General features: G+C 37.7%; 1 protein-coding gene across 3 annotated transcripts in view; it reads right to left on the bottom strand.

Annotated features, from left to right (window-relative positions):
- The window catches only part of CTNNA2 (catenin alpha 2), a 465,423-nt gene that overhangs the window by 310,427 nt on the left and 132,401 nt on the right, over nucleotides 1-22,595 (bottom strand). For all 3 annotated transcript variants that reach the window (XM_021535749.3, XM_021535753.3, XM_021535748.3), the window contains exon 7: nucleotides 19,957-20,160. In XM_021535749.3, the coding sequence (XP_021391424.1) occupies nucleotides 19,957-20,160 (204 nt within the window). The remainder of the gene's footprint in view (nucleotides 1-19,956; nucleotides 20,161-22,595) is intronic.

The following is a 22,595-nucleotide window of genomic DNA, read 5'->3' as shown; positions in this document are numbered from 1 at the left end:
CTAGGAGTTCCTGGAATTTACAAGTCCTAGTTCCCACAAATGTAAAGGTTTCCTTGGGGGCTGTTCTGCATCCTCTTCCCCCATTTCATGAGTGAAGTCAAAGCCACTTTTAGCTACACAAGCTCCTTTTGTCAGGACAACAAAGCAGGTAATGTCCATGGGCAAATAAACTCAGACATGTCCTTCAGACAGCCTGGGACAACAACAATAAGGATGAAAATCAAATCCTGAGTTCCATTCCCTCACAACCCAGCCATGCTTTCCATCCACAGAAAAGCATTTTAAAAGGACTCACTGAAAATCACAGAATGCCAGAATTTGGGTTGGAAGATCTTAAAGATGATCCAGCCCCACCCCTGCCATGGGCAGGGACACCTTCCACCATCCCAGGTTGCTCCAAGCCCTGTCCAGCCTGGCCTTGGACACTTCCAGGGATCCAGGGACAGCCACAGCTGCTCTCCCTGTGCCAGGGCCTCACCACTGTCACAGGAAATAATTTCTTCTCTCTCCATCCTTCCTGTAGGCCCCCTTTAGGCACTGGAATTTCTTCTAAGTTTTATAAAGGACAGAAAGAAACCATGTTTTCCCAATAGACATGACCCACTTCAGCACCTTTATTTATTTAACAAAATAAATATACCATGATAGGAAGAAATACTAGTTCTAGAAGCTAAAGAAAACTGAAAATACGTAGAGGTCCCCAAAAAACCAAAAAAAATTAGCATACAAGGAAAATAACAAAAATTGAGAACAAAACCAGCAAAACCAGATCAAACTTAGAACTTTTTTCAACTATGTTTTTTACCATCCCCCTCAGAGAAATGGGATAACAGGTGCCAGACACACTTTAATATCATAAAGTGACAGGTGAAGGTTGCATTTCATATCCCAGTGTCAGGCTCCTTCTGCTCCCTTCCAGCTGAGGTCTTCACGCATTATGTTCCAGGTAAATCTTGTCAGTTATGTGTCAGGAAATTTGGAAAGGAGACAGGGAAATGAAAATTATTCTAGTAAGAGTAATACAGACATCAGATCAAAATGAAAATGGTAAGAATTTCTCTCAATTCTTAATAACTTCTTTGAAAAGGTCATTTAGCAGATCTGACTTTAGGTCCTTCTTCCACAAAGAAGAAATGAATTAACTAAAATGGGTAAATTTTAGTACTTTATTTTCCCAAAACTTACTCAATTAGCTAAAATAGTGAAAAATATCCTATCCTGCCTCTCTTTTAATAAAGGTTTGCAGCTCACAAAAAGCTGGGAAAAAATGCTGAGAACCTGAAGCAAAGAACTGGGCACATAACCATCCATATATCTGGTGTGAAGTCGAATCCTTTAGTAACCCAGGAGTAAATAAGTATTCCTTCTGCATTAGGCTATGATGGAACTTTTCCCCTTTGGATTCACAAAATCCAGTTATAACAATCCTTTGTAAAATGCTATGAATCCAACAAGCCATAGTTAATAAATTTGCAAAAGCCTTTGGTATCAGCACAACGATGAAAGGAAAATTTGCAACTCAAGTGATGATTTGGATGTCCAGATTTAAATAATGAAATACTTCTACCAGGTATTCAGAAAAAAGGTCAATAAGGAAGTAAAGGGTCTCTCCTCTCCATGTTGACCTGGAAGATCTGGCTGTTGGTCAAGGGTAGACACTTTTTAAAGAAAGGCAATGAGGAACATGAGAAAAGACAGCAATTTTTATTTAAGAAAACAATTCAACAAAACAAGAAATATCTCCAGCTCTCAGACTGGGTATGTTTCAGTCACTCAGTGATTGAAATTAACAGGATTAATTTCCTATCCAATGTAATTCTAAAATGTGTAGTATTTAAAAGTCCTGAAAAAATTCAGGTGAACTGTGTCTGTGTCCAGATTTATATTTTCCAGCAAAGGGTTGTTTTGTGCTTTGGGGACTCTTTTTTATGTCTTCCACCACAAATGTGAAGCTATTTAAGAAACTTTGTAAAATATTTTGCAGAATATAGATTTCACAATGGAGATATACTTATTTCAAGAACATCTTACTGTGAATCCAAGAGAGATCAGGTTATCTGGTTGCTAGCTGATATGCAAGAAGTATTGCCACAACAAATATCTACTTTTTATTTATAGCTCGTAGTAATAGAACATTAGAAAACTAGAAAACAGGTTTGTATTCTATTCTTGGTGGACATCACTGCTTTATTACTGAAGATAGATTTAATTTCATTTTCATCAGCTGGTGTTGCACTTCAGTTATTATGGCTCCAGTGGGTGTAATGAAATGTCACTGCTCTGCAAGGCGAGAGTCAGGAACAACATTATAAAATCAATACTGTGGCCAGGCTATTTTGCCATTCATAAAACTTATGGGTTACTTTATAAAACTCGTGTTCTAACTGCATTAAGGTCTCTTTCCTTACATCCTCTAGTTTTCAATTTTCTAAGATATTGAAAAACTTCAAGTGCTCAACACAAATTCTCCACATTTGGCTCTATCCAGCGCTAGTTCCTTATAGAAAGTTTTATACTTATTGCCTTTTATAATAGGCAAGACCAAAGATGCAGAAAACAGCAAGTTTAACTTGATTTAAGCCCTCTGCTATGTATTGCTGAAAGCTCCCCCTTCCTTTCATTAGATTCTTCTTTGGGTTCAATACTGCCAGTCAACCAGGGACTCAAGCAGTGCTTGAATGGTCCTAAAAATGGTCCAGCCTGCACAAGGTTCCATCTGAAATCAAGTCATAATGTCTCCTTCAGCAAGCTCCCCGTGCTGAAAGCTGGAAATTTGAAATAGTTGAGCTCTGCTGATCATCAAGCAGTACGGCCAGGGACACAGTCAAGGCTTGGAAGAGAGGATGCATGGCTCAAGCACTGCAGCTGGGCAATGAAAAGGTTCCCATTTATGCACAGACAATGGAAATGTTTTGCTTCTTAAGCTCCAAAATGTGCAAACTGGCAGGTTCTTCCCTGCCAAGGCAAAAATTATTTGGGATATGTCTGAAAAAATATCAGCCTTAAAGTGAATAAGTATGATATACATAATTTAAGTCACATACTCATAATCCAATGAGCTCATGAATACTCCTTGAAGTACATGTACTTAACACAGATGTTAGAGCAATGTATTTCACTGAGCCAGAACTGGTTACTCTCTTCCAAACCTATCAAACAAAGTTTACAAAGAAAACAGCCATGGTAAACCAATCTCAGGCTGGAAGAAAGCAAACTAAGATGGTTGAGAAGAGAAAGTTCCAGGGAGAACCATCCAGCACCTTCCAGTGCCCAAAGGAGCTCCAAGAGATCTGGAGAGAGACTTGGTACATGGTCCTGGAAGGACAGGAAAAGAGGGAATGGCTTTAAAATGAAAGAGTGCAGGTTTTGATTAGATATTAGGAAGAAATTCTTGCCTGTAGGCATGGTGAGGCCCTGGCACAGGTTGCCCAGAGAAGCTGTAGCTGCCCCATCCTTGGAAGTGTCCAAGCCCAGGTTGCTCAGGGCTTGGAGCAACCTGGGCTAGTGAAAGGTGTCCCTGCCCATGGCAGGAGGTGGAATGAGATGGCATTTAAGTTCCTTCCATCCAAAACCATTTGGATTGGATGGTCTGTGAGTCTGTGACTCTGAGTGTGCTCTGTGCTGCTGTCAGGGAGAGGGAACTTCAGGGACATGGCACCACTCATTATTGGAATGCACACACAGACAAATCCAATCCAGAGAGCTCCTGCCAGCAGAGCTCAACCAGTCCCAGCTTATCACTCCCCTTGTTTCTCTCCAAAGCTATCAATATTAACATCGTGTCTACTATATTCTAATAATGTCATGGAAAAAAAGATTGGTCTGTCTCACTGTCAATTTGGGAGAAAAGGCAGAGGTCATGTTCTGACACAAAAGACATGAACAGCAGAGAAATCAATTGCTGTGCTTTCTTCCTCGTTTTCTTAGATCCACCCTGTAATGAACATACAATTTTAATCAAAGCCCATTAAGGAAGTATTGCTTCTTTTCTCTCATTAACAAAATTTAAAAATTACACCAGACAGTGAGAACTTACTGCAGTGACTGGTATGCTGAGGGACTTCTAAATCTATTTTAGTATGTTTTGAAAAGATACTTCTTCATTAAGTACAGTCAGTGTGGCTGTAAAGCTGCACCTCACACCATCACTCTGCTGTGCCTCAGCTCAGTACACAGACACCTGTACTATGAGCTAAATGTCAATGTATTCTGTCAAAACCAGATTACCTTCCCCACTAAATTATTCAATGTCATTATCCGACTCGGCCATCTGCAATCCTAATGCCTTGTGTTCGAAAGCTCCGAGCGCCTGCTGTATTATTTTTGTTTTACATTCCTACATAAATCCGTTAAACCCAATATGTTACAGCGAATCCACAAAATCAAATGCAATCTGCTGGGCTGTAAAACACCAGTTACTGAAAATCAAAGGGTTTATTATAGTAACAATTCAAGGAGCCACTGAGCAGTCTGGGTGGGCTGAAGGTCAAACCACATGCTAAGGAACGAGTTAGATAACCCATGCTGCACAACAAGGTATGTGTTTGCTAAACATGGCATGGCCTTGAATCCATTTGTGTATTTCATATCTAATAAAAATCCAAACAGTTGGTCTGATTGGATTTTAAGTGATGCAAATTTGGAAATCAAATAGGCAGACTCCCTTTAGACTTGGTCTATTTAAACCATAATTGTAAAGAACTGCAAATTACATTTACGACACCACGGAATTCTCAAGGGATTAGGTAAGAATTTTACCGTAGGAGAAATATTCATCATTTTAAATTTGTTATTAACAAATCAAAATGTACACAGCGTGTGACGCTCTCTCGTTTTGTTATTGCCATTTTGCTTACATGGCAGTACAAGTGTAACCACTCTTCAGTGAATGGAATGCTCTTTAGTTTTCATAGCCATTTAATTATATGCTTTGACAAAACCCAGTTATATTATTGTCATTCTGTTAGTCTGGCAACACTAAGTAAAGAGATAAAATACCACTTACATTTCCCAGACTACAGATTAAGGTGTGATTTGGAGACCAGATTCCCACGCTCAATTATAAAGTAGAAGTTTCCTCGTCACAAATAAATTTTAAGAGCAATGATGGACTTGAATAACTTTCTTCTTGACACTTAATAATACTCAGGGAGAGACTTCATTTGCCTTTGGTTAAGAGAGAGAGAAGCTGAAAATGTGACGTACACACCCTCTAGCCAATACATTGCTAAATGGGAACGCATAGAAACCAGGATAAAAGAGAAATAATTTCTTTTTCCCCATTATTAGTGTCCCCACCAGAAAATGACCCATGTCCTAATCTCCAGGCAGGAGATTTATGAGCATGGGCAAATCACAATAATGTCAACATTTCTGTGCATTTTCACATCCAAAGCTCATTTACTCTGCTCACGATCTGACACTGTTTTTATTCCTCCTCTCTGGAGGGAGTGTATTTTGGCACTCATTCTGACCTGTCTTAGAGGAAAACTCTTTCCCTGAAGTAAAGCTTTACTGCAAATTTTATAATATTTTGTGACAAAGAAAAGTGCACTGGCAGCACCTTCATTTCTACCACAGAGTGCAGCCACCCTGAAGGTGCTGCATAAGGTGTGGGGTTTTTTGTTATCAGGTTTATTTAAAAAGCACACAGGGAGAGTACAGGATTCTAGACCATCCCCACTCCAGATTTTCACAGCTAGTTTGAGGCACATTTTCCCCAATTCCTGATGCTTTGGAAGCTACTGGTGCTAGTGAGAGGCAGGTATAGCAGGAAAATTGTAGCAAGTGGAAATAAAGTGATCACATCTTAGGCTTGATACATTTAAAATTATTTTACATTTAAAATTTAAACCGAAAATTCCGTTCTGTTTAAAATGAACATAAACACATTCTGTTTTTGTTCAGCATCTGAAAAGTAAATGCAGGTTAAAGTGCATCATATCTAAAAAACATGGTCCAAAAAGGTTTTACCTTTTTGGTAAAAAGTATAGGAGTTTTTACAACACTCCTTTGATTACTGGCTCCACTTCTCTCCTTCCCAACTCATCCTGGACTAAGCATCTTCCAAAAATCAGGAGAGGAAAACAAGAGCTAAAAATAAAAGGACAACTGGGTCAAAATGATGCAGAAATAGCTATTCCAGAGGCCTGTGTAAATCTCTTAAAATCTTAATGTTCTACAGGCTGTTTAAGTAAGGATCTGGATTATTCACTTTTAAACAGTAAATATCACCTTTGGTTCAGGAACTCCCTGAACCATAAATTGCTGGAGGCTAAGATAATAAATTTTGCAAAGAGGAATCACAATCAAAGCATGTTTGCCAGGTTCTTATATTCTTTTTGAATCATCCCTCATGACTATTACCAGAGATAAGATACTAGACCAGATAAAGCTTTATTCTGAGCCCTTTTATGTTCTTATTCCCCCAAATATAACCACCTTCTTTGAAGATAAGACCAATTCTCAGAGCTAAGAACCTATACACTATTATCTAACATCATTGAGACAAACTCCCAGATGATATGAGCAAATCACCATGTGAAGTTATTTAATTCACAGTAACAGACAATCTGCTACATCCAAATCTCTCTGAAATGTGGGACTGCTGAAAGGACCGTGGCTATTCAATGGCATAATGTGTTTGAAACATTTTCAAAACCATCTTGATGATGTCGCCCTTCACAAGCTGCCCGCCTTTAAATTCTCTTCTCTTATGGTTTGTTATCTGCATAGATTTCTATGTTATTTCCATGCTTCCTTTGTGTATGATCTAGTCATGGTAACAGAAAATCACTCCAAGAAAATAATCCAGGGCCTTAAAATTCAGTATATTTTCAGGGTAGCAATCCACAAGGGCCTGGATCCTCACTTACATGCCTGAGTGATATGAATCCAGCCTTAAATGAGCAACCACTCCTCACCCTAAGCACCTGAAGCATCCTAAATTCATAAACACAAGCAAAAATTCCATCGAAAAATTATATTAAAAAGCAAATAATAAAATCACAAAATAGTTTGGGTTGGAAAGGACCTTAAAGCCCATCCAGTCCCACCCTCTGCCATGGGCAGGGACACCTTTCACCAGCCCAGGTTGCTCCAAGCCCAGTCCAACCTGGCCTTGGACACTTCCAGAAATGGAGAATATCCTTCTTGCACTATCACCTGTGCAAAATCATTGTAATTTTGCATTTCAGGTGTATTTTTAGACATGCTCAGAGATGAGGCAATGAGTTTAACTATCTACTGAAATAAAGTCCAGTAATAGGCAAAGACTGTCACATTAAGTTCCTAGCCACAAGAGTTTCTACGGAGCATAATATCCAACAGATACACTACAAAGCAGAAAAAAATATTAGAAATTGATATGAAACCCTAAGAAGTTGTGTCACCTCAGCCATTTATCTTCTAAGGAAAACCAGGGTGTATAGAGTCTAGAAGAAGCTGTCCCTCTAGCTCCTGTCTGTGAGACACAAAGAAAAAGACCAGAAAAGCAAAGCTATTTACATAAAAATCTAAATCACCCTAATGCAGTTAGACTACTGTGGGCTTGGCCATATGGCTTAGAGGCTCATTAGTCAAGAAATGACCCCTTCACATAAAACACAGTTGGGTCATTCCAACCTAATGAGCCTTCAAGTTTTACTGTTTTGTACACAAATGGATGTAAATCTGCTTGGGAAGTCTGGCCTTACAAACTCCAAATCAGGCACACCTTGAATTGATTCTCTCACTACTTGTTTTAGTTACAGTGAAAGAAAAGAAAAGAAAAAGAATTTTTTTTTTTAAAAAGTCTTTGTATTTCTGCTTCAACATGTATTTCAGTAATTAAATCCTGATATTAAATTGTTCTGGGTTTTTTGGGGGTTTTTTTTGTTTGTTTGTTTGTTTTTGTTTTTTTTTAATCTGATTTCGTAATTTCAGTTAGAATTCACCCTGACAAAATGTTAATAACTGAGCATTTGGAAGGATCATGTGACAACTCTCCAGGCAGAACACACCAGGAGGAACCAGATCCCATAAAATCCAGGACCCGACTCTCACAATATATACAATGAAGTTTTAAATCTTGTGAGTTAACCTTACTGCCTTTCCTGAGGGTATTGAGATACTGGAATCAGACACCTCATATTCTCAAGTGAATCCCTTACAAATACATGTAAAGAGGAACAACATTCCCTGACATACACTGGATTTGGCTCCATATCCTCATCCTACTGAAATCAAAAATACTGCATGAAGCACAAGGTTTCATGTTCACCTACCCAGTCAGAAGAATAAGATACAATTTACTATTGAAGGAGTGGATTTATGACAGACATCAACAACAAAAAATTCCTCCTCTCAATTCCTTTCTCTTTTTTTCCTGTTTTTGTCGGGGGTTTTTTTTTTTGTTTTTTTTTTTTTTTTTATCTAGGAAATTTTTAAAAAGTAAAGGCTGGTGTTTATTCTTATGGACTAAAGTGGTATGCTAGCCATGACATTGACCCCTGTTCCATCTTAGATAACAAATTATTCACATTAAAGTTTGCCTTACAAGGCCTTTAGTCATTAGACTATTGCTCAGCTTCAAACAATAAAAAAAAAAGTGTTTAAAAATAATAGAATAGAATAACAAATGAGTTCAAGCACTTGAATTTTGTAACTGTTAAAAAATTCTAATAATCTGATTGCATCCCTGTGGAGGACAAAAAGAAGTTACAAGAAAAAAATTTCATTTATCCAATAAAAATAAAAATGCCACAACAAAATCATCATAAGGTACTTTACAGAGAAAAAAAATACACAAGTAAATGCTTTGGTCAATTGACATCACAGCAGATTCTGTTCTGCTCTGTCAGAAACAAACCACCTACCATTCAATAATCTTAGGAAATTCCCTGTGTGAATGGTCTCACAGCTTGGGAAAACTCAGCTTTGGGCTTTTTCTCTCCTTTCCCTCCTAAATGCTATAATGAAATCCAAGTAATGTGATTTTCTGCAGTTTCCTGGGTCTAAGGGGCTGCAGGTACGGGGTTATGTCATTCTGTGATTACCCATTCTGTGTCTTCCCAGCAAGAGCTCACCCAGGGTTTAGTGCAACAGCTTAAGAGCACCAAAGGTTTCATGGCATTAATAGTCTCTGCTTAATTCCACCTTATCTACTTGCTCAGCTTAGCCTTAAAACCCAATTAAAATGTAATTCATCTGATCCCAGGATTTGAGGGCATCCCTGGCAATGCATTTGACAGCCTCACCGTAACCACATTATTACAGACCAGGTACTTTAGAGCACATCCCAAAGAGCTCAGCCACTGGCCACTCAGAGCTACACAACTGTGTTTTAGGGATCTCAGTAAACAGAAATATAAAAATTTCATTGCAAATTTAATGCATTATTACAGTTATGATGCATCTGTCTGTGTCGCCATTCTGTTTGTGTTCTTTTTAAATAAACACAAGAATTGGACAAGGCAGCAAAGATCAGTCAAGGATATAAAAATCGTATATAATATAGGTATTGTGAAAATGTGAGGTCAGTATGTTACCCTAAACTTAAACACAATTTACTTTATAAAGCAGATAAGCTTAAAGCTTTGGTACAGAATCACAGAACAGTTTGGGCTGGATGGGATATTAACAATCATAGAGTTCCAACCTCTTCATATGGACAGGGAGATAAAGTAATTGACAAATTAAGACAAATTAATTTCACAAAATGTTTCATTTCATTTCGTTGTACTGAAAATATTGTAAACCAAAATATTGTAAACAGCTGCAATATCTGTTAAAAGGAAAGGCTCTGAAAAAGTTTCCAAATTTTATGAAGACTGAATCTATAGTTCAAATTCAAAAAGTAATCCAATCCAAAAAGAAAATTGCTTATTACTTCAGTTCAGTCATCTTAAAAAAAACAAAACACTCCTCCTACTCTTACTAAGCAAGTTTTGAGGGAACTGATTACTGCAGAGACCTTTTTTGTCTTTCATTCCTAGAGTGAAAATACAAAAACCAACTTCATGTGCTCCCAGCATCTGGCTCATGCACAACTCTGGAAAAAGCAACAAGTTACTGTGTCACAAGATGTGATGCCCTTGCATTTCTATTGCACTTTGGAAGCTGTAAGGTAATTTCCCAGATCAAATACAAGACCTTACCAAACACTGATATATCTAGCTTCACCATATCACACATTTCACTGCTGTAGAACTTGGAAATTATGCTGTATAAAATGCACATGTACTCAAATGTTCATGTATTTATAGCTGAAATAATTTACCAAAGAATGCAAGTAGAACCCACCACCTCATTTCTAGCTGAGAGCTCGTCCACTTCATAATAATTTTATTAAAATATTTTTTTCCCCAAACAACCTTTTGAATCTATTTGTTTCTGAAGAGCTCAGAGCTGCTAACAAATATTTTCTTTGTGTACTATTACATTTTCCTGGATTACAGCTGTACCGCATCAGCATGCAGATCTTTAGTGATGCACAAAACATTTCTGATGTGCAAGCATGCCCTCTTCTGGATATCCAGCACCATCATTTCAGCTGAAAATTCCCTAAATTACAGCAAATTCCTCCAACATTGCTTTGCAGAGCCTTCCTTTCATTTGTAAGAACATTCCTGGTATAAACAAATAAAAATACTCCAAACCAGTGCAGGATGAACTGCTGGTTTACACAGAAGTGACATATTTTCTGCAGTCTGGATTGCTAATGGCACGGTAAATACTGCAGTGCCATTAGTGACAGGAAAAGAGCTTTGACCTTTCCTGAGGTGAAGTGAATCCTTGACTACCCACATGCTGATCTCATCATGTCTCATTTTTGTCTCAGTTTTCAGTGCAACAGGCAAACCAAAGCCATTCAGAATCTGCCCAGTTATAGTAAAAAAATTCAGTCCCTCTGCTGAGAAGATTCAAGTAGTTTTTAAAGAAAAGAAATCAAAAAGAGAGAAAACCCATGCAAAATACAGATGTTTTGTACCAGCTTCAACAGTCAAACACTACATTTATACAATTACTGAAGTTTTTTTTAATGTGCAACAGAAGATGTTCTGTAGCCTCCAAGGAGACAGAGATTTTTGATGTGGTTTTCTTAAAGCTCACTAATTGCAATAGGCCCATGCTTCTTTTGAGTCATTCCCAGTAGCCCTATAAATGCATTAGGAAGATTTTTCTTTGCATCCAAAACAATACAACACCCAACAATGTTAATCTGGATTGTGTAAATACTGAAAGTCATGAAAAGCAGGTATACACAGAGCTGGTAAACATATTTTTGGTATAGTATAAGATGCATTATAAACTTCTCTCATTTTGGTATTGACTTGCAGACATGGAAAAACAACAAATTAATAGCCCATAAATGCTAACTTCTATAGAAATAAAATTAGAGATATTATGAATCATACTATATAGAGAAGATTGATAAAGGACCTTTCCAGGTGGACAAACAGCTTTAACAACATCATATTCAGACAAACTGCATCTGAAATTGAGGCAATGCTTTCCAGCGTATCAAAATCACCAGTGCAGAAGTCATTACTTCTGTAAGAACACACTTTAGGAAAAAAAAACAAAAACAAACAAACCAACTAATTTATGCAAAATTAAATGAGTTGAACATGAAAACCATTGCATGAAAATGCAATTTTGCAGGATTGGTGTGCTTTGATTTGGGTTCTTTTGAAGAAAGAATGCATTTTTATTTTCGCTGAATACACTAAGTTTAAAATCATCAAATACTCTAAAAAAGTACCAACAGTATAGTAAGACCTTCTGTATGCATACATACATATACAAAATAAAACAATGAGGAAAAACAAAAACAATTCTCAAGAAAAGCAAGTTCCCTAACTATTGATAAAATTTGGTTCACTTTGTGTTGTTGGTCAAAAATCATCAAAATTATATCCCACGCCGTTTTAACTGTTGTGCCATTCATTCTGTCATGTGTTGGTTTTGCCCCAGCTTTCAGTTTAACGGGTAAACACTGTAATTATACAATTAATGCAGATTTTTTTTTTAATGTGGCAATGGCAAAGCACTCAAAACTTTAATGAATTAAGACGGATATGACCTCAATTTTAATGTTGGGTAAGAGAAGCCCAGGCAGATTAAGCCCTACAGTAACTGAGAAAATCAGGTTTGGATTTACTGTCAGTCTAGGAATTTTCTGTGCTAATTTAGAGGGAAGTATCTTGTTAAAAACATCACTCAACCTAATACACCAATTCAACTTTAGACTCCATAAACCTCCAATGTTTATTTACATTTTAACATGATATACAACACTTTTATAATGACATATCATAGTATGCCTTCAAAGAAAAAGGGCAAAAGGGAGTCACAACATTCTCTGGTTGATACCACCAAGGAAAATCCAGCACTGTGCTTCAAAACCACCATTTCCTCCCACAAATATCAGAATCACAGAGACAGAGAATCAGTAAGACAGCTGGTGATGGATGAGATAAGGAAAGAGCAGAACCTTGTGAGTCAGGAACTGTCTCCTTGTCCTTATCAGAGAACTCAGCTGTGATAACTGCCCTGCCCAGGAGGTCCTGGGACATTCCCACGTGGCCTGAAGGTACTCACTCTGCTGAGGGGCCAAAATGGGCCGTGACGGGCCCAGCTGCACTCATGTGATGGGCAGCTGTATGGAATTAGAAGGCATCAAAGACTCCTGAAGTGACCCTTGATCCACAGTATTCCATCATCCAGGTGCTCCTCATGCAGAGCATTCCATCATCCAGGTGTCCCTGATCCACAGCATTCCATCATCCAGGTGCTCCTCATCCAGAGCATTCCATCATCCAGGTGTCCCTGATCCACAGCATTCCATCATCCAGATGTTCCTGACCAACATTCCACATCCAGGTGTCCCTGATTCACACCATTCCATCATCCAGATGTTCCTAATCCAGAGCATTCCATCATCCAGGTGTCCTTGATCCACATCATTCCATCATCCAGATGTTCCTGACCAACATTCCACATCCAGGTGTCCCTGATCCACACCATTCCATCATCCAGATGTTCCTAATCCAGAGCATTCCATCATCCAGGTGTCCCTGATCCACACCATTCCACATCCAGGTGTCCCTGATCCACAGGACATCACCCAGCTGAAGTTCCCCACCCCAGGGGAGGTACCTGAGTGTTTCTACACGAACCTGAGTGAATAGAAACCCAACAGATGTGACATTTTGGAAGTTTCCTCCACCACCTGATGGGTTTGGTCTGTGACCATTATTTTTGACTAACTACCATCAAAATTGCTCTGACCAAGTCTCGTTGTGAAGCCGTTGGATGGTGAGGTAATTTTATTCTTATCCTTTCCTTCTCCTTCTCATGCAGTTTCTTAGGTGATTTTTGTGCTCTTATATTGTCATATTACTAAAGTTAACAAGCAAAATGCCTGCATAACTGTTTTCCTTTGTAACCAAATTATTCTATAATAAACCCTACATATGTATATTTACAAAAAACGCTCATTCAGAGTCATTTCACTCTAATCCACCCCAAGGGATTTATTAAAAAGAAAATGGGCTTCCCTCCCCTTTTAGAGTAGATTGTAACAGGTAGTTGTAAAGAGCAAATGACTTTAGTAAATTTAAAAATCTACTCATCCCAATAGGGATGTGTAAATCTGTAATCACCAGCACCTGAAATCAGGACAATTTTTTTAGGATAGTTGTTTTTTACAAGCCACAAAGTTTCATTTTGTCAGCGCTTTTTTATTTATTTCTGATTAAAAACACCAGTATGGTTCTCTGAATCTGACCAAAAAAAAAAAAAAAAAAAAAAACACAGCAAACTCTGAATATGGAATTAAAAAAACAGGAAATTCATGAATGAATAAATAAATCAAAACTAGCCTATCCAATTGTAAATGATGCTGCATTTCTATAAATCTGCTGAAAAATAATGGACATGCCTTATGATGAGGGCCTGACATTATCAAAATAGAGAAGACAGAAGGTTCCTGAAAAGGTGTCTGAAGTCACAGTGCAGGTTGCATACTTAGACAGTGATTTATGTACAATTGTGAGCAGTCAAGGCACTCAAGAGGGATCCAGAAGTGCAAAAATCTTAAACTGTCTGAGAAGCAATGCATAGAACATTTGGAAACCTATCCTATTCCTCCAACTATAAGTCCTTTGTTTCTACTTGTTTCTTTCAAGTACTCAAAGACAAAACTGCTCTAAAAGAGCCAAGTGAATAGTAAAATAGCTCATCTCCAGCTTGAAATACAGTGGAAAGCTTTAAACAAGCTGCTGTCCTCTAAAAATGATTTGACCACCCAGGAATTTGACAATGGTACCGATGGAAATACTGCCCTGCTGTGCCAGTCATGCGGGAGGCAGTCGATGCTGCTGCTCCTGCAGTCAATCTTGTCACTCATCCCTGATTCCTCATCTCAGGACAGCTCTGGACATTCCTCTGTCTCATAACTGTGATTTACTGCTCACTGTCACCCAGATTAACCTCATGCAAGTCAGCTCCAGAGCTGAAATGCACACACCAATTATTGCCGATCTTAAATATGAATTCCGATGAAGCTGTTAAATGTGACAGCTGGCAGTATCTTGAGAGTTTATAGATTTTTCAGTTGCTATCGTGTTTTTCATTCTCCAATCAAGCACAATAACCAGCTGTCTGCTAAGGACATTTCATCTTCATGTAATGCAGCACTCTGTTTTTCCTTTGAGCAATTCCAATTTTTTACTGATATATTTGTGAAGAGAAGCTGCCAGCAGGCTTGTGCTTTCTCATTTGTTTTTCTGCTATTTTGTTGGTTCAAGAAATGACATCTTCCTCTCTATAGGGAACATGAATTAGAACCTATAGCAACCCAGGAGTGAGCAGGCATTAGGGACCGCTAGTAACTTTGGAGAGTAAAATTTCAAAGAGCAAACATTACCCCCATGGTAAAGTAGGGTCTTTCTAGAGCACATTGCACAGGATTGCATCCAGATGGTTCTGGAATATTTCCAGTGAGGGATATTCTATAACCTCTCTGGGAAATCTGTTCCAGTGCTCAGACGTGATTCTCACATCTAAACATTAAATCATCAGTAGTAATACAAGACTACATTAAGGATTGATCATACCACTCAGACACTCAGAAATATTATCTGTCCCAAAAAACAATTTAAAAAGAAAGCTCCTCTGGAATGTCAGCAGAGGCTGGGAGCAGGGACACTGGATAAAAGGCAAAGCAAGGCAGGAGCACGCAAGTTGGCTTAATAAGGAGCCCAAAGGCTTTAGAGGAGAAAATCATATTTAAACCAGCTGGGAAGTGCCTTTTCAAATGCAGATTTGAATTAATGCCAAGCCAGTACTGGAGTGATTACAGAGGTCTTTAACACTCATGGCTTACTCACTTGTCAACTGCTTTCCAAATTTATCATTGATACACCCCAGCAACACAACATTCAGTCTGTCTCTGGCACTGAATCTGATGATGTCAGAGGGAATTCAAAGCATCCTTTTTTAAGCATATTTTTCTAAAGATATAATTTCCTCCCTTTCTTATGTTAATGAGACATCAACCCAGCAGCATCCAGAGTCTTGCTAGAAAGGGTGCCCAGCACTGGGCTGAGTTTGGCAGAGCATTTCTGAGTCAGGAGTTTAAGAGGTTCCTGGTATTGTTGCTCCCTGACAGCCTGCAATATAAATCATGAAGGATCCAGGAGAGAAAACCAGCAGGAAACTGGACCCCAATCAGAGCTAACCATCCGTTAAATAAGGCTTTTATTTAGACAAATGGAAAACAATTGCATTAAGAGCTTCTGCGGAACTGCATTTAGGTCTTCTCTGTAGGACAGAAGTCTAGAAATGTAATTTTATTTTGAAATAAATTATGGGATTTATCACATATGCATAAGAAGCTAAAAATACCTATCAATTTTCTCTGAGACCCTGGCAAAGAAAAAAAGTCATATGACACAGCAAACTGAAAACTCTCTTTCCCTTCCTTCCCAAAAGTAACAGATTCTAAAGTTCAGATGAGTTCACGAGATAAATAATCAATACCAACCTGGGAAAAGATTTTGTCAAAGTTACTGATAAAGGAAATGAAAAATATGCATATTTCTGGATATACAAAGAATAAGGAAACAGTTTTACATCTCATCTCCATAGAAGTTCTTACGTTCTTACAGAGAACTCCCAGGGATCTCCCTTGCAGAGGGTTTAGGTACTGTGAGACTCTGGTCAATGCAGTAACTACACAAATATATAATTGTTCATAAAACTAGGAAAGAGCCTAGGGACTTAATTTGACAAAAACATTATTTGACAGGTAGGAAATGGAGTAAATCAACATTTATCTGAGGAGAAGGAAGCAGAAACCAAAATACATGTTTTATAACAGTAAATAATACAACTGGCGAATTATACAACTGCAGAATATTACAGCTGCCCCATTTTTACTTACCTAAGTTGAAATCTCCCCTCTCTTTCTTTCTACCATCTTCTTTTTTTTTTTTTTTTTTTTTTTGTCAGATTTTTCTTTGGATGCCAAAATTTTGAAAGTATCTACTTTTTCTTCCACTCACAGCCCTTTCCTTCAGCTCTTGAAGTTTTGCAAGAAACACCCCTCTGAACCCAAATCACAGAACTAGATGAATGAATAGGAACTATTTTAAGCTGGAAAAGGACTGAACTAACACTGACTGAACAGCCCATTGCCAAGACCGTGCCCTTCATAATCTGCATCCTTTAAATATTTACAAAGTATTTACTTTTCTATATGCTTATTTGATCAACACTCATACAAAAAATATCATTATTTTGCAGCTATTATCAAACAGAAGAAACCTCAAAACATGAATGACTGATTAATTTCACAATCTCTAAAGCAAGAGCAGGATTACAGTGGTTTAAAGCCATACAGACAGAAAACGTTAAAGATGTGCATCTTTGCAAAATCAACTTTGACCAGACTAAGGACTGTGTCATGTTTGGTGTGTGCCAATCACTTTTACCCTTTTGAAACTCATGAAAGCTTTAAAACACTTTCCAAGTGAGATCTTTTGTTACACTGAACATGCTCATAACTATCAAGAACCCAATAAAATCAATCCTCAGTTTCAAGGATAAATAGGTTTAGTACGAAAGCAAATTCTTGTGGATATTCTCAGTTCAGTCAGAAAGAAAAGGAGAGAGATTTCTACCAGGCTAAGCCTGGAAAAAAGTCTGAGAGGAATGTAAACCATTTATTGTCTCTCTTTCTGTTCATATTGTTTATAGATAGGTTCCACCACTATGTCCTATTCATAGTGCACCAGTGGTGTGAGATGTTTTCACTTTGAGACCAATCATATTTCACCTTAGTGATCCTGGTTATAAAAGAGGAACGCTACTTGTTAATAAAGTGTTATTTCTTTGCCTTCTGGCATTGGAGTCATTTTCATTCCCATCCTGCTTTAACAGTGACAAATTCTGCCAGGGCAGAATGGATGAAATTCAACCCTTAGATAACAGGAGCTGCCCACAAGCTCAGGATCTGATCTTCTGTCCTGGCTATGGGGATTTAATTAATTTATTGGAGAAATCTAGAGCTATTTAACTTACCCCCTGGCCATATTAGATTACAACAGTTGTCATCTCAATGGCTCTTCAGGCTCTGTTGGCTGTATTGATCTGATCTCCAGTATTGATCTGGTCTCTGACAATTATAACCGGAACTTAAGCAATGGAGGCTCAAATGATTTAATGAAGGAAGGAGCCTGGCAGATTGTCCTTTCCTAGAGCATACAAGACATGGAAGTTGGCTGGCAGCTACAAGCTGACCCACAGAGGATTCATCTCCTCAAAGGGGCAGATTGAGGAGTCCATGCTCAAACAAACATTGGAATTTTTCAAACTGGTATCTTAAAATGCCACCCACCCTTAAAGAACTGAATTGACACCCCCTACTTTACCTGTCCCTATGTACAGAACCCATAAATTTAGGCACTGTAATATGTACTCTTAATCCCATCCCTTTTAACTGCTAACATTAGTTTGGAAATTATCATTGTCAAATTCTACCACACCAGATCTGGTAAAATCAGAAGTACTGCATTTTATGTAAATTAAGTATATATTCAGTTTTTATAATGTTTACTCAATAGGTATAAAAAAATCTTACTTAGGTTGACTACATTTCAGTATAAAGCAGAAAAATAAATAAATTACAGAAGTACAATTCAGACTAACAAGGACACAAAAAAAGGGAGGAAATAAAGACTGTTTGAAAAAACATATTGTAGAAACCATAAAAGCAGCTGCTCACACCATTATGTGTTTAAGTAAAAATGATGAAACTATATTAGCAACCTTCAGAGTGGTCATAAATGCCTGCAGGAAATTTAAAACTATCCTCCCTCTGTAAATGCAGTCAGAAATAAAATAATAATGTTTCTGGTCCAGGGGCAAATTGCATCATTGCTAAAACTCTGTGTACTGAAAAAGAGACACCACAATAAAATGAGAAGCCACCATTCATCAATTCTCAAAGTTTTTTTCAAAAGACCTTTAAGGATTACACCAGTATTTATTCTACAAAGCAAGATTTTCTAGGAAGAAACCCAGCAAGTTCTTTGCCACCACAGCCTCATCACCTGGTATTTAATGTTCTCTTTTATAACTTCTAACCCATAACACAGCAGCAAAACTTCACATTCATTCAAGCTTTCAGAAGAGCCTGCCAACAATAATCTCAAAAAACTAAGAGGCAAATAATGCTTTTCAATTCAACCAAACAGCTGTTCCTTGAGGTGACTCTATTACATGGAACAATATCTTTGAAAAGCAACATTTAAGTCTGAACTGTAAAATGAAGTGACTAAAGGACTGAACTTTGCACTACTGATACTGAATTTCATCACTCTCACAACTGTAACAGTACCAATGAAAAAAAAACATTAAAGGTCTATCCTCAAACACCCTCTGCAGCATTATTTTGATGATTCCAGCAAAATGGGATCAAAATATGCCATCTGATACTCTGGGAGCAACCAGAATAACAGCAAAGTAGAGGATGCTCAGTTTGACACCTCTTGGCAAATATTTTAATTTTAAAACAGGTTGTTGATGTTGCTTTGGTCTTTTTCCCACATCCTCAAAAGGAAATGGCAATAGAATATCTGAGTTTTAATATACAATATTGGGTGGAGAGGATTTTCTGGGACAAGTTCTGTTTGTGCAGAACAAAGGTTATGCACTGCCAATTCACACCACACTGTGTGAACGCCTCTGGAAACCCTACCCAGAGATTTGTTTTCAAATTGTGTGAACAGCACTAATGCTGATCTCACTACTTTCATGGCAACTGAGTATTTCATAGCTCCACCAGAAAGTGAAACCTTCAGTGGTTTAACTCACACACCAAAAAAAGTCAACCTCTTGTGAATATCTATAGGTAAGATCCTAAAAATCAAACACAATGACCATCCCACAGGGCCAAGCATGCTGAAAATTCCCATATTCATCTTCAATAAGAAAACAATTCTTGGGCTATTTCCAAGCGATCTTGGTGATAAAAGAGGAACTCTACTTGTTAATAAAGTGTTCTTTCTTTGCCTTCTGACAAGGCAAAGAAAGAACACTTTATTAACAAGTAGAGTTAATTAACAATTAATTAATTAACAAGAATTAACAAGTAGAGTTAATTAACAAGAGTTAATTAACAAGAATTTTAACCAGATTACTCACCATTGTTTTCATTTTAAAAAGTATTCTACTTCCAAAGGAACTGCTTGTTCTTATATAAGAAGAAACTTTTACGCCAAATTCAGAGTTCCTTGGCAAGTACAACACTTGCCAAGTGAGTTACCCCCTGTGAGCTTCTCATTGTACCCAACTCCCGTCAAACATTTGCAACGCGTTAGAAGTTCAACAACTCCAACACGTTAGGACTTCTGAGACACACTGAAGCAGCTGCAGCCTCGGGGGGCCGAGGCGGCCGCCGTGACTTACGTTGTTCATGTACTCGGAGAGCAGGTCCTGCAGGGCCTGGCGCACGGCGTTGCACTCGGCCACGATGCGCTCGCGGCGGTCGTCGCGCGTGCACGAGGAGTCGGCCATCAGCGCTGCCCCGCTGATGATGCTCTCCAGCCGCTCCTCCAGGGACGGCCGGAACCGCGCCTCGCTGAACGTCATCGGGTCCAGGATGATCTTGTTCTGCAAGGGAAGCGGGAAAATGGTGAGCGGACGCGGGCCCTTGGCAATTTCAGTGCCTTTGGAGAACCTTGTCTATGAGTAATTGATCAAAGAATCAATTGGAAGGGATCACAATGGTTATCAGAACTTTCTTGGCGGAATTACCTACCACATTCCTGAAAAAGTAAATATTAGAGAAACATATATGTTGCCCAGATTTTTAAAAGCATTAAGTTTTCTTTTATAGTTCTTTTGCAAGTTTCAAAGTTCTCAGAAAACTGCTTTAGCCTTGGGATAATGTTTACATATTTCTACTGGAGTTCTCACGCACTGTTCATGTAAATAATGATTGTTTTGTATTCTTCTTTGTGGAAGAGAGAATTGATGGACTGTTGGTTTGACCAGTGTGGTTGGAGAGGTGACAATTTCATCCTCCAATCCACTGTCACTTTTGGAATTCCATATATCACAAGATCAGAAAAAAAATTGGCTCTTTTTGTCTCTTGAACTCACCAAGCTTCTGTGTACTCATTTTGAATCCAATAACAACATATATATATACATATACATACATATATATATATACATATACATATATATATATTTAAAAAAATATATATATTCACGACCTTGGTACTCAGAGAAGCTGTGGCTGCCCCTGGATACCTGGAAGTGTCCAAGGCCAGGCTGGACAGGGCTTGAAGCAACCTGCGATAGTGGAAGAGTTTTTAGTCTTTCCTAGAAATAGTTTATCACAAAATTGCAGGTTGGAAGGGACCACAAGGATTACAAAAACTTTATCGGAGCAAATTATCTACCAAATTCCTGAAAAAGTAAATATTGGAGAAATACAGACATTAAAATATATGTATATATATATACATATTTATATAAATGTAAATATATAAATGTATATATACATATATTTATAAAAAAAATTCATAACCTTGTTACCCAGAGAAGCTTTGGCTGCCCCTGGATCCCTGGAAGTCTCCAAAGCCAGGCTGGACACAACTTGAAGCAACCTGAGATACTGGAAGGTGTCCCTGACCATTGCAGGATCTTGGAAGAAGATGATCTTTAAGGTCCCTTCCAACCCAAACCATTCCATGCTAAAGCAGTATTATTTTCTCACAAATATTCTGAACATTTCTCACCTCTTCAGAACATTTATATGCAAGGCATAAGTTTTTTATTCTTGAAGACAGAGTGGGATGTTCTCCATTAATAATTTCATTTTGATTATTTTAATAAGCAGCCCACACTGATGAAATGTTACTGTATTATCTCAATATTTCATTAATTCAAAAAATTGAGGAAGTTAAGACTGCAAGGAGATCATTACTAGACAGTGACACACAAAAATGTGAAATCTCTGATTTCCATTCTGTAGAGTATCTTTTAACACCTTTTTTGGTTTTGAGTCAGGAAAAAAGTGCTGGATTAGTTAACTAAAAAGGAAGCACTACATGAAGACAGTCTGAAAACATCTTCAGTTTGTCAAACAGTCTTCTGGTTAGCAAAGTATCTTTATTCTACTAGAAAAATTGCTTTTTCAAAAGACTCTTTTCTAATAAAGAAAGGTGAATTAAAAAATTATGATCACTGCTAAATACCTGCGTACTGTGTCTATCAAATTTATTTCCAAGTATCAAATAGGTTTAAACATTAATTCTACTCTTCTCATGGCAAAACTTCATGTGAAGCTATGAGATTTGAGTCACTGCTGGATTATATTTTGACCTCTTTTCTCCTTTTGTAGTTCAAGGTAAGAAATACAAAAGCAATAATCACCTGCTCTCACCCTCAGGTACATTTACAACACCATGTAATTCAGAAACCTTTTGTTGAAATCATGCAAAGAAGTCTCCTAATTGCATATGGACTAAAAACGCTCTGTAAGCTGTGCACTTGTTATTTGAGCTTTAAAAAAGAAAAAATCATGAAATAGGAATAAAAGATGTAAAAGCCTTCCGATTTCTAATAATCACACATATTTTAAAGCACATAAGATTTGTTAATGAACCATTTTAATTTTCACTATGTTCTGATAACTTTGTGATTACTCTATCTCTTTTAATATCCAAGAGCAATCGGCAAGTGCAAACCAAATGATACAAGTAATTTGAAAAAAAGCAACAAAACCAACACAGTGTATCAAAATGTACATTAAAATTTAGGAACATGACACATAACCAACATGTACCTTTCGCACTGAAAATTGTATCTGCTTATTATTAATCAGAAAATGCTCAAATGGATTTATTTGAAGATAAAGATGAACTCCACTTGAATATTTTCTTAATTTCAGCAGGACAAGACTCTTAGAAAAGATCTGATTTCTCAATAAAACTTCCAATTCACACACAGACACCATAACTCTCATTACTACATGGAGAAAGGAACTTCTGAGAAATCTATAATTTCACTGAATCCTCAGCAGTTAAACAGTAATA

Source organism: Lonchura striata, chromosome 4, assembly GCF_046129695.1.
Source record: "Lonchura striata isolate bLonStr1 chromosome 4, bLonStr1.mat, whole genome shotgun sequence".
Classification (NCBI taxonomy): domain Eukaryota; kingdom Metazoa; phylum Chordata; class Aves; order Passeriformes; family Estrildidae; genus Lonchura; species Lonchura striata.
Note: the sequence above shows the minus strand (reverse complement) of the source record. Positions and strands in the feature narration are given on the sequence as shown.